This window comes from Aythya ferina (assembly GCF_964211825.1).
Source record: "Aythya ferina genome assembly, chromosome: 5".
NCBI lineage: Eukaryota > Metazoa > Chordata > Aves > Anseriformes > Anatidae > Aythya > Aythya ferina.
Genome location: NC_140301.1, coordinates 52,884,809 through 52,899,813, shown reverse-complemented (window position 1 = coordinate 52,899,813; position 15,005 = coordinate 52,884,809). Strand labels below are relative to the sequence as shown.

At 44.3% G+C, this 15,005-nt stretch overlaps 1 protein-coding gene across 6 annotated transcripts in view; it reads right to left on the bottom strand.

The window, feature by feature from the left end:
• The window catches only part of EVL (Enah/Vasp-like), a 140,899-nt gene that overhangs the window by 117,220 nt on the left and 8,674 nt on the right, over window positions 1-15,005 (bottom strand). Inside the window, exon 1 of one of the 6 annotated variants that reach the window (XM_084520742.1) lies at window positions 2,786-2,912. The exons of 1 other annotated variant lie outside the window; for it this stretch is intronic. Coding sequence is in view for 4 of the 5 variants with exons in the window: in XM_084520745.1 (XP_084376871.1) it covers window positions 2,326-2,348 (23 nt within the window). In the remaining variant the exon portion in view is untranslated. Of the gene's footprint in view, window positions 1-2,325; window positions 2,525-2,785; window positions 2,913-15,005 lie in introns of those variants that run through there. 4 more of the 6 variants (XM_084520745.1, XM_084520744.1, XM_084520743.1 and 1 more) reach the window with 4 other exon arrangements.

Below are 15,005 nucleotides of genomic sequence, written 5' to 3'. Positions count from 1 at the left end.
ACAGCACATACAGCAATGACACGCACGCATGCACAGGTTTGCACAAGCAGGCACCACGGGGCGGCCACCTCTCCAGCCTGGTGCTTGGCTCCTCAAGCCACATCGGTGCACCAGAGGACAGAGACAGCCGTGCTTCTGCAAGATGCACGTAAGCACCCACGGGCAGGTCACAGTCAGGCTGCCGGGCAGGGCAGGTAGTGCTGATGGTCTATGCACGTGGGAAAACGCTAGTTGTGAAGAGCACGGGACCTCCAAGCACCAGGGGCCATCAGTCCAGAGAAGGCTGCCATCTACTGATTCCTCCACTGCACCCATTGGTTCATGGGGGCTCTTCCCCCCCACTACTCAACTTGACCAACCCTCTTTCTCTTGCAAGATACATTTTGACCCACCAAAACCTAATACTGCCAAGGGCATGAGAATAATCATACCATAAAAAAAACCATCACCATGCAGACACAACCTTAACAAACCACCGCTGAAATGCCCAATAAAACAAATGTCATTTAAACGCTGCCATACAGAAACCACAGTGCTCAATATTCCAGAGAAAAGGTCTAGCATTCTGCACATCAAATGTTAATACTATTTTCAAAGCAAGTCTAAGGGAAGACAAGTAATTTAATAATCCTAATGGGTGTGTAATTGGCATTTGACCATTCTTGCCATAAGAGTAGGTGCCTTCCTGGCCCAAGATGTCTAGGAACACCACTGAACAACAGAGAAGGCTTTTAAAACAGATTTTTTAAAAACATTTTTTTTCCCTTTTTTTCTTTGGGTAGATTTATTGGGAGTTTCACTCTATTAAGAGCAGGATCGATTCAATTGGGTGAAATACAAATCACTCTGCGGGCACAGTAAGCAGCACAGTAACTTTGGGGCCCATTTGCAGCTTAATTTACTGCCAACAATCAGCAATGTCAAGATTTGAGGCATCTCCTGACAGCCCTATGACAACTGCAGTTACACAGCATTATCTGGCCTTCCAGTAAAATCTTTTCAGTCAGATGGCATCAGGCTGCATTTCACAACAGAAGCACACACCGCTAGCTTGGGTCTCCTCAGCTTTTTGGGCTGGCATCAGGACATTCGGGGGGTCCTGCAGCTGCTTTTCCTGCTTCTGACACTGATCCCTTCCATGTAGGACCGATCAGCAAAGCATGAAATAAGGCAAATTGCCAATACATTAAATGTTTGACACAGGATAGAAATAATGTTGGTGATACTCTGTCTGATGCTAGAAAGTTTAATTTGAAAATATTTGGTACAAAGTGTTCCTTGTGCATACAAGGGCAATCCAACCTCTCATCTAGTTACATACTTGGTCAAACCATCTCTTTTTGGAATCGAAAAGGACAGAGTATTTTTAAGGTACATGATGATGGTGATATACAGAGTGACATATCATGAGGTGACCCCTAATGCTGCTACAATATTGTCACCATTTGATCCAGAAATTTTATAACACAAGTTATGAGAAACTGAACCCACCAAGCAAAATTAGGAAAAAAAAGTGATACCCCCCTACCCTGCAACTGACCGGAAATTTTTAGAGCCCAACATTGTTTTACTGCAGATAAAATAATCAATTTCTGTAGAAATTCTGTTGCTTGCATGTCTACAAAAATTGTTAAGGTTTTAGGAGCCCTCAATACTTGCATAAGGATGGAGTTACATTGGGGGTGGGGATGGAGGAGGAGAGGGGGCAGCGGCAGTGCTGAGCAGAACCAATATCAAATAAAAGGTGCTAATTTTACACTCTAACAATCACAGTTGCTCAAATGTTTGCAAACATGAAACCAAGCCCACCAAACTCAGCCATATCGTCACTTTAAACATCGTTCCCGTGGAATTCTGCAGCCACAAGATTACGACAGACAGACATGCACACTCTGCAGCAGCATAAAATATAATCCTATACACAACCCCAGCATCAATTTTCCCTTCTCCATCACAATCCGTATTCCATCTCGCAGGAGCATCTGTCAGATCCCGAGCCACCAAAAATAGCAAAGACCCTTTTAAACAGAACGGTTCTGGTTTATATTTATAACTGCACTGTGCTCGCTGCTTCTGGCTGCACGGCTATGAAATTCGTGCAAGATATAATCAATTCCCTGGCTTTGCACTTCATCATGCAGTTAGCTGCCGTTACCTGCATCCTGCCCTTCAAGCACTTCTCCCCATGCAAAGGGTAGAGGTTTTAAAAACCACCAGAAATATCTGCACATTGAAGAGCTAACTGTAGAGCTGACTGACATTACACAGCAAAAACCTTGTGAGAACAAAAACCGAGCACACTGATGGATAAAACAGAGAGCCTACCTGAATTCTTCAAATGCATACATGGCCTAGTAACTACACCAAGGCTCTGAAATGTAAAACGATCTTCTTAACGTGCAGGAGGACCATTTAGTTTGTCAAACCGCAGCAAAATGCATACTGACGAGACAGGATATTTGAAATATTCTGAAGAGAAAGGGTATGCAGATACTGGCCTGCAGCCTACAGCTCAGCCAGCTGCTGACAAGCAGCAGCTACCAGGGAAAGGCGATAGAGGACCATGTGATCATTCCTGCAAGTCTGATTAATGCAGCACACTCCGAGAATACAGGCTGATAGCTTTATTATCCCAGCCAAATAAGTCAAATACTCAACACGACAGGCTACGTTAACGTTCACATGCTACATCAAAATCAGTAAACGCAAGCAGAGGACGAGAAAAAACTAAATATATAGCATAACCCAAGAGATTAATCAGGCCCACTCGAGCTGATTTTCTTACCTTGCCGTGAAATTTTAGGCTGTGCTTTTAGTCATTTACACCACCCGGGATGCAACAAAAGACTGCAGCCACCAACCTCCCCTTCCATGAATGCCAGAACATTTTAAGTAGTTTATCTACTAGAAATCATTTCCTCTGTAGTCTATCCCCAACCACTTTAACTCCTTCAGCCCTGAATTCGTTGCCATCGATGCCACTGGCGATACCCGCGCGGGCTTTTTACGTTTTATAGGGTTAACCCCGACACCTCGCAGCAGTGCCGCGGGACGAAGCGGGGTGAGAGCCATCTCTGCCAAAGAGAAGGAGGGCAAGAGGAGCGAGGAAAGTTAGGGACTGGCGGCATTGCAGCAGGCAGGGAAGATGCTCCAGCCGCCTAGCAACAGCGCACGCAATCGCCACGGCAACGGCGAGGATGCTGCGGGGGGGGCACCCCAAAAGGCAGAGAACCACGGGACCCCGCTTGTTTGGGACCCGCACGGGACTCATCCGCGGGGTTGCCGGCAGCCCCAGGGGAGCTCGGCAGGGCTTGAGGAAGGGTTCGTGGGGTGGCTGTGCACGCCCGGGTGAGCCTCAGGGGTAAGGGTGTGGGCTTAGCTGGGCAGAAGGGATCGGGCGCTGCTGCTGGGCTGCTGGCCAGGTTAAGGGAAAGGACTGCTGGAAACAGTGGAGGTTCAGCTGCTGGGGAGGCAGCCCCACACCTGGGAGGGGAAGGTGATGGGGTAGGGGGAGAGCTCTGCTGGGGAAGTCAGGGGGAGGCAGCAGCTCCGGGGCTGCTCCCCACCTTGGCTCGCCTTTCTTCTCCTGCTAAAGCTCGTCCCCAGCACAAGGGAACATCTTCTTGCATGGGTAGTCTGGCTGAAGGCTGAAGCATCCACCCAGACCCAGCTACAGCCCCTGGAAAGCCTCAGGTCACCCTGCCTGGGGACACTGGCTGCCCCACTGAGCTACAAGATTCGGAGGCTGGCAAAGCAAAATACAGGCAGCAACATCACTGGGACACAGCGACCTGTGCCACCGCAGCATCTGACCCCACGGTCGTGAAAAAGTGGAGACAGAAGGGCTTAGAGTGCACGGGAAAAGCACCCATGGCAAAGAGTCACCCCTGGGAACAAAAGGAATCTGAATTTACTTGGGACGTGGTGTCTTTAAAGCAGTAACGACCTTGGGATGGGTTTTATTTTCCTTTAAGCAAATGTGATAGTGTTAAGAGATAATAAGGGCACGCTGTAGGAACACAGAAACACACGCGGTCACACCATCTGATGCAAATGAATTATTCCACAAGCACCCAGAGAGAGAGGGACTGCAAAGTAGCTGTTTCTGGTTACAGCCTAATAAGACATTAAAACCTCCAGAGAGAACACAACCGTTAAGAAAAGTCATCTTCCATATTTAGGACGCACTTCACGACAAGTATGCTCACTGTACACAGCACCCACGCAGCCGGCACAGATGAGGTAGCCCCGTGCAAGCCAGTGCTCGGCCTCTCTCTTTGTAGGAAAGGGGATTTTACCTCCAAAGTCAGAGTTAACCAAAATCCCTCCCAGGTCAAAGAGGAAAGGCTGAACCTCATTTTTCTTGCTCACCCCAATCTCACTCTGCCTTGAATTCAAGCGCAGCAGGGCTGTTTGTCACTTGAGATGTTCGTGTTCACTTTTGATGCTGGTCAAAACAAAAACCTTTCTACACCACTCGCAGCAAACACAGTGTACGGTTCCCCCAAGTATTCATTCTCTTTGAAATGGAGTTTACCACATCACTGTCTGGTCTTCCAATTCCTGCAAGCGCCGCTATGCAAATAAACAGCCAACTGTTCGGCTCGAGGCGTCCCTCGTCAATGAGCTCACTGTGCTCCCAAGGCAAACACGCTCCAGAAGCTTTCAGAGCAGAGGTCAGCTGCTGAAAAGATTCAGTGGGATAACTTTTTTTAACTTTGCATTTTTAGCCAGCACTTTTACAACTGTTCACAGCGTTACAGGCAGCAAGAGCGGGGCTGCTATCCTGTAAGATAAGCGATAGTGTCATTTCTGGTTAATTAATTAGTAGGATTCCCATATTAGATTGGAAGATCTGAGACCATCATGTCACCTTGTCCACGTGAATGAGGATCAGCATGACACTACCTAGCAGGAATCACAGGGACTTTGAAAAGTCTCATGAAAGGTAAAATACCTAAATTAATGCAAGATTATAATATCTCCTTACAACTTCTTTAATGAAGAAGACTGCACTTTCTCATGGCCTAGAGGTGTCTAGAAGATTTGAGGCATCTAGAAGCAGACAGAAAGCACGTCAGAAGTTGCAACTAGCAACAAAAACGTGATGCAGGGAAGAACTGTTTGTTCCCTGCTTGGCTGGCTGATCAGTCCAGACCTGCGATGAAAACGTCCCACACTTTACCACAAAATAAGAGTTATGTCATGGAAAAGGAAAACGCCACTAACCGTAGTTGGGGTAGGGTGGGGAGAGCAAATAAAGCAACAGGCACTGAGGGACGCACATCCCACCTCCCGATCTAGCCCCAGGCAGATGCAGCAAGGAGGGGTCCCACTGAAGCAGCTCCATAACTTTTGGAAAGCAATTTGTGAGTCCAGGCTCCAACAAACACGTGAGACTGTGACAGAAACAATTATCCGTGATGAAAACTTGACAAAGAAGTGTGCAGAAAGACTGGAAATATGGCCAGAACAAGGACAATGGTGAAATTTCTGAATTTGGCTACTACTTAAGTGGCATACAACAGCCTTGCGTTGACACTCTGTGTAAGAACTTATTCTCCCCGAGAGTAATAGCTTGCATTATTGGTACTCAATATATCACTGCATCACTACTGGTCCTGTCACCCTGAGATTCCACCAAAGCCTTGGCCAGATGCTAGGTGACATTATCTGATCACAGACAGGCCGAGGTATTTTAATGGGGTAACTATTTATTCCCTTGCTTAAGCGAGGGAAAAGACACTAATGTAGTGGACTGCTGTCATTAAGCCTCTATTATCATTATGCTGAAGTGACATTTAGACCATTCTAAAAAAAAAAAAAAACTGCACAGAAAAATCCAACAGCCACTTCATGAGGAAGAAAATAGAAGGGGAAGGGAGAAGTGAAATGAGCCACCAAGAGCATATATAATCGGCATATACCCACTGCAGCTCCACCATCTCTGCACCGTGGAAGATATGGCAAACACAGACTCCATCCCAGAATATGCCGAAAAATCTCCTTTCAATAGGATTTTCTCTGAGTTCAAAAGTCTTTCCTGGGCTTAAGAAAATAAGATTTAAAAGGATTATTGGAGCAGAAGGAGGAATGGCTACCTGAATTTGTTCAGGTACTGAGAAAATTGTGGAAATAATTATACTACCCTGAAGTTGACCGAACAATGGTATATTCAATATTGGTGTATTGACTCAAACCTTCAGCTGTTAAAGAAAAGGGTGGAGAGGAAATGAACTATTTTTTTTTCCTCTTTTCATCCACGGGATTTCTATTATATGTTGCCTTTAAACATTACATCAATTTTGCTGCACAAGAATAGCCTCCTTATCCACATTTCAGGCTGCTCCTTTCAATCTGTGGTCTTCAGTTTGATCACTAGCATGAATTTGTGAAGTTAACATTCACAAAAAATATATATATATATACTTATATCATATATATATATCCTATCTATGTTGCCTCCTTATTTATATAGCTTTAAATATAACAGCACATGAACAGAACAGCAAATTTCTCCCTCCCAGATTTGACCCCAACACACTTCCCACTTTGCAAATCTAGAGGCTTAGCCCAACCATAGGATGGCCAATGTGAGATTTTCCCCGTGTTTTTCTATGTTTTTCTCCCCCACATTTACTCTTATCATACTGGGAGTACCACATACCATTTTCATCGCTACTCTGTTCCAGATGCAAACAGGCATACAGGATCCCACATTGCTAAAATGGAAAGTTTTTCAAAACACGGCCCCGTCTGCCTTACCCTAGGGCGTAGGGAAGGCGAAATGCGGTGAATTAGAGAGAACGGGATTCTTACTGATTTCCTAATGAGCCCCTGGGGATAACACCAAGTGACAACCTGCAATCCAACAGAGCTGAGCCAGTCTGGACGAAAACTAAAAGTTGCATATGGATTATTAAATTATCACTCACTGCAACAGTGCCTGAAATTTCGAGTCCAGTTTAGGGCTGCGTGGTGCTGATCACTATATAAAGCCAAAAGAGGAAAAGGTCCTTAGCAGTTTAAATACACATGACAGACAGCAGAAGACAAGCATATTTGAGATAAATGTCAAATTAGTAAAACAAGAAATATGGTCATACCACCAAACATCCCCCCAAAAAAATAAAATTCAGCCTGTATAGACTACAAATATTGCTTGATATGACAAAGACTTGGGTATTCCTGTCTGAGTTTCTGCCTGCTTATGAAGAATGATTTAAAACCATGCAAAATCTCTTCCAAGGAAAGGCATAGGGCTGCATGAATTTGAAGTGAAAGGCAGTAATGTATTATTTACACCTAGATAAACAATTATCAACCATAGCTTTTTCAATGCAGCAGAGATTAATTTGAATCATATTGCACACAAAAGTCGCCTTAGCAATTACTAGTTATGCTACTTCAATATTCACCTGACAGCCACAGCATCTTATTCCTGCTACGCCTTTGCTGATTAGTATTTTAGTCTGTATAAACACCAAGCAGATGATATAGAGGACTCTTTCAGAGCAAATAAAAGGAGCTACAGACTTCCATTTGGAAACATCCTTTAAACCAACTTTAATTAGTCGATTTGACTTTTTTCCAAGTTTTGAAGGATTAAATGTAAAAAGAGAAGAGTGGGAGGTTGAAATTAGACCTGCATTATCACCGCTACCAAACGAAATGCCAAAGGATATGAAAACAGTATCTGAATAAAGTGAGGTCATGCAGGTTCGTGAAAGCATATATTGACAATAAACCATTCGGACACTGATGTGTAGTGCGTACGTCATATATAAACGAACACGGAATTGTGTACTTTAGACACTAATACAAATAAAGGTATTCACATACCACATACCACACTGACTTCTTGTTATTCTCACGGAAGCAAATGACCCAGATCTTAAAATCATTTAAATCATATACTGGCATGTTTGCAGTCAAAAGTATCAACCATGAAGTAAGCAACTGCCCACCCACAGATGAGCACAGTAATGCCTACTGAATTTGGGACCCATTACCAAGTACACTGCCAGGCCAGAAGTTATACTTGCATGGAAAATACCAGAGTTTACTTGTCGTCTTCTCTGGTAAACATTCAAAGAGTACAGCTATTAACAATTGAGCCTTCTCATATCTCTGCAATCCCTATTTAAATGGTAGGATGCAGAGAGGAGAAAACTCAAGGCTAACTTCTATACTTCTGCTTCTATCTGACCAAAGTAACTGCACTGCTGTCAAGAAGAAGACCCCATGGGTGCAATGAATCTGTTGAGCATGCTCTTTCCACCACAAGATCACAGTACCAAGGTCTTAGGAGCTGCTAGCTTGGGGAGATTTTACACAGACACAATATCAAAGCTCAGATCCGACCATGACCCAGCATTTCATCCAGGGCACATATGGATTATCCACCATGAGGCACTAATAGTACAGAATTTGTTAAAATTTACCCATGTTGATGTCACATTAATACCTATACTGCTCCTGTTTCCGTAACAAAACACAAGTACTAGAGCTGTACTTGATACTTGCTTGTTCTTAGAAATGAGCATGTTCAGAGCAGGCCAAGAAATATACAAGAATAATTTTTTTCTTGCCCTCATAGCTGATGTTAGAATAAACATGTGAAGGAATTATTTATTATATGCCGGGGAATCCTTTGTTCAGGAACAGCTTCTGACAGCAGCAGCAGATTTAAGCTGTGGCAACTTCAGAGTATTATTTGCTCACTCCTATGAGCACGCACAAAAGTTGTGACTGCTCCAAGGCTTGGGGATAGCCTAGCACCCAGGAGCAGTTTCACACATGAGCCCGTACGACTCTACTGGCAGGTGGGACGTGCTAGTGGTGGGATGCCCCTGGAGCTCGGCTTCCACCCAGGGAAAGGTGAGGACATGGCACTGGGCTGGTTCTGGCCTACTCTGTACCAAGTCAAGGCCTCTGGAAGCACCTCTCATCACATTCTCACAGACAAAATCATCCATGTCCATAAAAACTTGATGAGGGAGTAAAGAAGACAGAGTTGGACTCTTCTGAAGTGCCCTGTAACAGGACACGAGGCAATGGGCACAAGATGAAATACAGGAAATTCAGCTCAACATGAAGCTTTTCCACCATGAGGGTGGTCAAGCACTGGAGCACGTTGCCCAGAGAGGCTGTGGCATCTCCATTCCTGGAAATACTCAACACTCAACTGGACAAGGTCCAGGGCAGCCTGCTCTGGGTGGCCCTGCCCTGGGCAGGGGGTTGGACCAGATGATCTCCAGAGGTCCCTTCCAACCTCATTGACTCCCCGTGACTCTGTGAGCAGGAATGTCCCTTCCCATGGGCACTGCACAGTTTGCTCCCAAAGTGTGCCCGGCTGCTACAGCAGCTGCTGTGTGAGGAACATCAGGTCATCCCCACAACTTCTCCTCACCTCACGTGAAGTTCATTTATTGACAACATACGCTCCCTAACATACACATAGTGGAAAAAGATTCAACATAGCCTTTACCAAAAAACATCCATCCACTTATACTGCAACATTGAGATGTCATGCTACTGTCTTGCTATAAGGCTGGAGGAGAGTTACGGGTGCTCGTGGTTATATTCTATAGCACAGGAGACAGCTCAGGAGAGCCTTTCTCTGAAATGCATGAGGCTTGGCAGCAACATTTTTGAGCTAGATATAGCAAGGAGATACCTTGTATGACATTCCACAGCAAATCAAAACCAGAGAGGAAGTTTAAGTTGCAAAGTATTATTTGAAATATCAGGTTTGTACCACTTGTTCGTTCTTCACATGAAGTAAGAGTGAAGATTGAAAAACTAATTTATTTTTTAAAGGACCAGAGAAATACCAGAGCTCCTGCAGGACATTTTGAAGAGGGAGGGGTTGTCTCCAGTGAAACATTATTAGGTTTGACACTTCAATTAAAGGAGGTGTCAAAGTTAACACAAAAATATATTTTTCACATAAGCAGCATGTTCCAATTTGGAGGTAAACACACACAAATTACATAAATAGCACCACAGCAAAATCCTTTACAGAATCCATCAAACTGGGCAGCTTTCAGGACCTCCCATCAGCTGAACATCACCAGTGCTCCAACTTCCAGTGTCAGCGGGGAAGAGATTCAGTTTCCTAATGGAAGGACAAGCACTAATACTTAGAGAGAAGAAAAGCAGTAACACAAACCCTATCTTTGGGGCACCTTTCTTTGCTTTCCACATCCAGAGTATTCCAACCCTCTCCTAATCTTCCTGTGAGTTACAGAATATGATCTGGATTTCTAAGGTGGAAGGTGCATGATGGGGGAAGCCACACCACTTGCTCCAGGATCTGATATCTTGGAGAGAGGGAAATTTCGCACCATTTGTGAGTGTAAAATCCCAAGAATAAGCTGTAGTCCCACAACCAGACTGTGCTGACCCCACCTCTGTCTTTCGATTGCTCAGCCTCTTCAAATGCTATTATTATTGATGCTCAAGGGTACCGGTGTCATGACAGATAGTGTGGCATTATTGCACATCACTGTGCCCCAGGCCTCCAACATGAGAACATCCTTGAGGTTCTTTTCCCTCAGCACTTCACTAAGTTGCATGGCTTACATTTCTGCAACATTTCTACATTCTGTTATATTTTCATATAGACAAGGATTCAGTAACAGGCAGAGTAATTTTTAGCTTATAATCATAACTTTCTTCTCCAAACCCTCTTTCTCTTGCAACTATCTTTTCAGAAACCGTTTCAAAATGCTGCAATGAAAATTTTCTGTCTCTTCTCTCACTCTCCCCACATGACTATGTCTAAAATGCTTCTATCTCTCGTGCCTTCCCTTCCATTTATTTTTTTTTTATCTCTACAATGTAGGCTCTTTTATCCCACCACAGTTCCCAAGGAGTTACTAACAAGAAGTGTTAGAAAAAAAAAAAAAAAAGGGTGATGGCAGACGGAGTAATTTCTAAACAACCCCACATTTACATAAACCAAAGGTGGCTCTCAACAAATAAGTAATGGAAAAATTGGTAATGCAGAAATAACCGTAATAAAAGCATATGTGAATCTGCTCAGGAATTCTGAAGTATCTTGAGTTTTTCAAAGTTCACCTTTGAAATCCTTCTTTCTCTACACTGGACCAGAGAGAGGTCCAGAGGGGTCTTTGGTCTCTTTTGACCACCACACTGGGTTCTCCTCCAGCAAATATTCCTGGGGAGAAAGAGAGACATGCAACACTTGCAAGTTATCACTGCACAAACACAGGAGATTCCTCGCTGGAGAACCGTATAAAGGAAACTGTCACGGAGCCAAAATATTCTCTTGTGACAGCCAAGCTTCTTGCAACTTCCCAAATAAGGCCCTGACTTTAAAGAGCATGTCTTTTCAAAGCCTCATTGATTTTCATCGCCTCATGAAGAAGCACATTGTTTATGTGTCTGGATGTGCTGATATTCAAACAGGATGAGATGGGCATAATTCAGTGGTTTCAGAGCCTGGTTTCCAGACAGAATGAACGAAATAATCATGGGAAGTTTCGAGACACTAACAGCATCCCTTTGGCCACTATTTTGGAGTCATTCCCTGACCAAGTTGAAACTAGAAGGTGTAAAGAGGCTGAGGGACAGACAGCATTTCCCAGTACTCTGGGAAAAGACTTCAAGGGAATTTTGAAGCACAGTAATGTATTCCTTCCAGCCCCCCATAGTCCAGAGACTATGCATCAAAACTAGAGTTTATGTTAGCGTTCAGGCCTGGTTTTGTGTCATTTCTCTATTTTTCAAGTATTAGTTTACTCATCTTCAGATAAAAATAAAATAATAATAATAATAGCTACAGAATTAGACCAACTTTGCTCTATCTAGATCACATTAAAAAATATATATATTTTTCTCCTGAAATCACTTTAATAGTTGAGTTTGGCAAACTGTTGACAATAATCTGTTGCTTCAGTTCTGCTACTTCTTTTACACTTGGAGCACAGCACTGTGAAATCAGAAGTCGTTTGGATGAAGCCAAAAACTTTTGAAAACAAAGCAAGTCCTTAAAAACACCCTAGGCAGAAATGGGCAGGTCTCAGCCATTCCAGTCACCCTATCTTTGCAATTACAGCACGTACATCCCTGTAATACATATACTGCAAAAAAATATAATCACAGAACTTTAAAGCCATGGACAGAAAAGGAAGAAAAGCTTTACGAAAGTGGGTCAGTAGAGCCTGAGTATACTGAAAGCACAAGCTACTTAGGTGATGGCTATTCACTACATACATGCCATAGTACTACATAGGCACAAAGAAGAAAAGAAGTGAGAAGAAAAGAGCACAAGCCAGAGTAAAGTAATACAGGATAGTTGTAGCTAAATGCTGAGCAAATCAAACTCGGTGATATCTGATTTTAAGTAGTGTCAGCAAGACTCATGACTTCTGGTCCACGTGCGACGTAACACAACTGGGAGTGAAATTCCAGCACACAAATTCTGCCCACAGCAGGCAGAGTTGTGCAGAAAGGGCTGACCGGAGGCAGCAGATGAAATGAGTCCCCATCCTCTTCACCTAGATGACACATTCACACCCTGCCTTTACCCGGTGGAGCACCACAAAGCCACAAAACAGGTCAGAGGTGGGATAACCCAGTGGAACACTGCTGGATTTTCTTTGGCGTGATTAACACATTAACAAGACACCCCACAAACAAATGATCATGAAGCCCCACAAAAGGAGTATGGTGGGAATTTCCTTCTAGAGCCATGGAGAATCAACCTGCAATGCCACCAGTTTAGCCATAAGTAATAAACTGTCCGGTAGGGTTTATTTACATGAGAAAACTCTAGAATGGTAATGTGAATTAACATCCTTGAATGAATCAAACCACATTAGATCCCTGCAGACACACTCGTTATTAATTAAATCAACCCTATTTCATATTTAGCATAATTTACTTTGATGTGAATTAAACTTAATCAAATTAAGGTCACGCGAACGCTGAATCAGAGAATATATACAATGGTTTAATGTAGTTTACCTAATTTACTTTACGTTCACATTTTGGGTGATTTGGATTAATTTTCCTTCATGCCTTTCTGCAGACAGCTTTAGAATAGAAAGAGACAGCAGAGAATAGATGAGATGCTGGGAAGCTCCCCCCACAACCTACAGTTTTGAGCTGTCAAACTCATTCCCCAGGAAAGGGGTCCCTGAGGTAACGTAACCTGCTGGGGACACGCCGGACAGACTACTGCATGGTCACTCTCCGTGGTGGCTTCCCATGGCTTCCCATCTTTGCTAACTCTCACCTGGAGTCCAGAGGCTGGGAAGTGAGAGTCAAACCCTGCAAGTCCTCACCCCTCAATCCTGCTGCATTTGCAGCCGCTGATCAGATGTTAACGGGCCATTGGCAGCGCATGTCCTGAGGAACCCGAGACAACCCCCAAGGAGGCCAAGGCATTTGATGTGGTTATCTTTTAAACAACAGGTCACTAAAATATTTGGTGCATTTCCGATGTTGTTTTTAATAAAATAAAAAAATATAAAGGCCAACTTATTTAGGCAGATGTGTTAAAGTCACTTGTCGTATTAATTCACTGTTGTAACGTCTTATTGTGGTTACCCTGCTCCAACACTTACAAAGTCACCCCTGAGTCTTCCACCAAACTCCCTTCATGCTCCTGTTATGTGCCTCTGCTTTTTACCATGGAAGATTTTTCTGTGTACACAAACGCACTCTGTCATATCTAGGGCACTCGGCATCTATTATTTTCTGTGATGCAGGTACCATCTGTGAAGCTGAACCTCAGTTCAGGACTATCACATTGACACGTGTTGGGGAATCAGAGATGGAAATTGATATTAGGTTATAATCCTACTGCATTCAAATAGAAGACCAGGACTTTAGCAAGATCAGGCTTAACCACAGCCTCTAATACCCAAGCATACCTCTAAAACGTTTGCTCAGGAAACCTTCAGCTGCACCCTTTGTTTTGCAGTGCCCTGCCAGGATTATCACCCTCAGGGGTCACAAAAGGTGTCCAAAACTCCAAACTGAAAGAATGACGAACAGACCCTGATGGCAACAGCAGGTGACAGCTGGCAGCAGTGTGCAACTAAGTGCGCAGTGATGAGATCAGAGACCTGTGTCAAGAAGAAGGGGCTACCAAAAGCACTCCTGAGTAAGGAAGAAGCAAAATTGTTTTAGCCCTTTGCCATGGAGGTCCTTTGCAAGCCGCTGGGCTGATCTGACCATGCAGTGACTTAAATTCCAGCTCCTGTGAGCACGAAGTCAGCACTGAGAGGAGGGTGGGACACAGAAGCATTTCTGCTTGGGCTGCCTGGACAAGTGCCCACCTCCACCGCTGCCTTCCCTCCATCCCCCCAGCACCGCTCGTGTGATGCTGACAAACATTTATGCAGCTCCACGGCAGACCTGACCTGAGGACGGGCCCAGATGAAAGCAACACAGCTCTTCATGGAGACTGGGAGCACTGGCTAAGCTGGACCCACTTCAGCACTGACACTGGAGCTCCAGCCATGCTCAGGACATCAGTGACACAGAAATGTGTTGCAGGAATGGCATTCATCCTGCACACCCCCAAACAAGCCTGAGACGTGCCCCCATGTGCATTTATTGCTTTTTCAAACTTGTTTCCATCTTCCCTAGCTTGCTGCCCCGTGTGTTTTCCCCCCTTGCTATTTCTGCAGCACTCTCATATTTAATGCCATGAAATTTTAAAGTAGTGTGCTGGCTCAGGCTTTTTGAGATTGCAGAGGGTTGCAGTCACGCAGCTCTGGCACTGTTTTTGTTTAGCAAGTCAGGACAGAGGGTACAAGGAGGCCCCTGCTGCTCACCCTTGGGCAACATCATGTAGATGACAAAGCAAGGGAGCACTCCCTTTTTTTAAACCAAATGAGATGCTTCTGCTCCTATTTGTATGTGTTAGATGCCAGGACTTCCAGACACAAGACAGGAGTAGGGTAGCTTTGGGTTCCCCCTTCCTAAAAGCTATAAAATTTCCCAACTGGCTTTGCCTTCGGCTG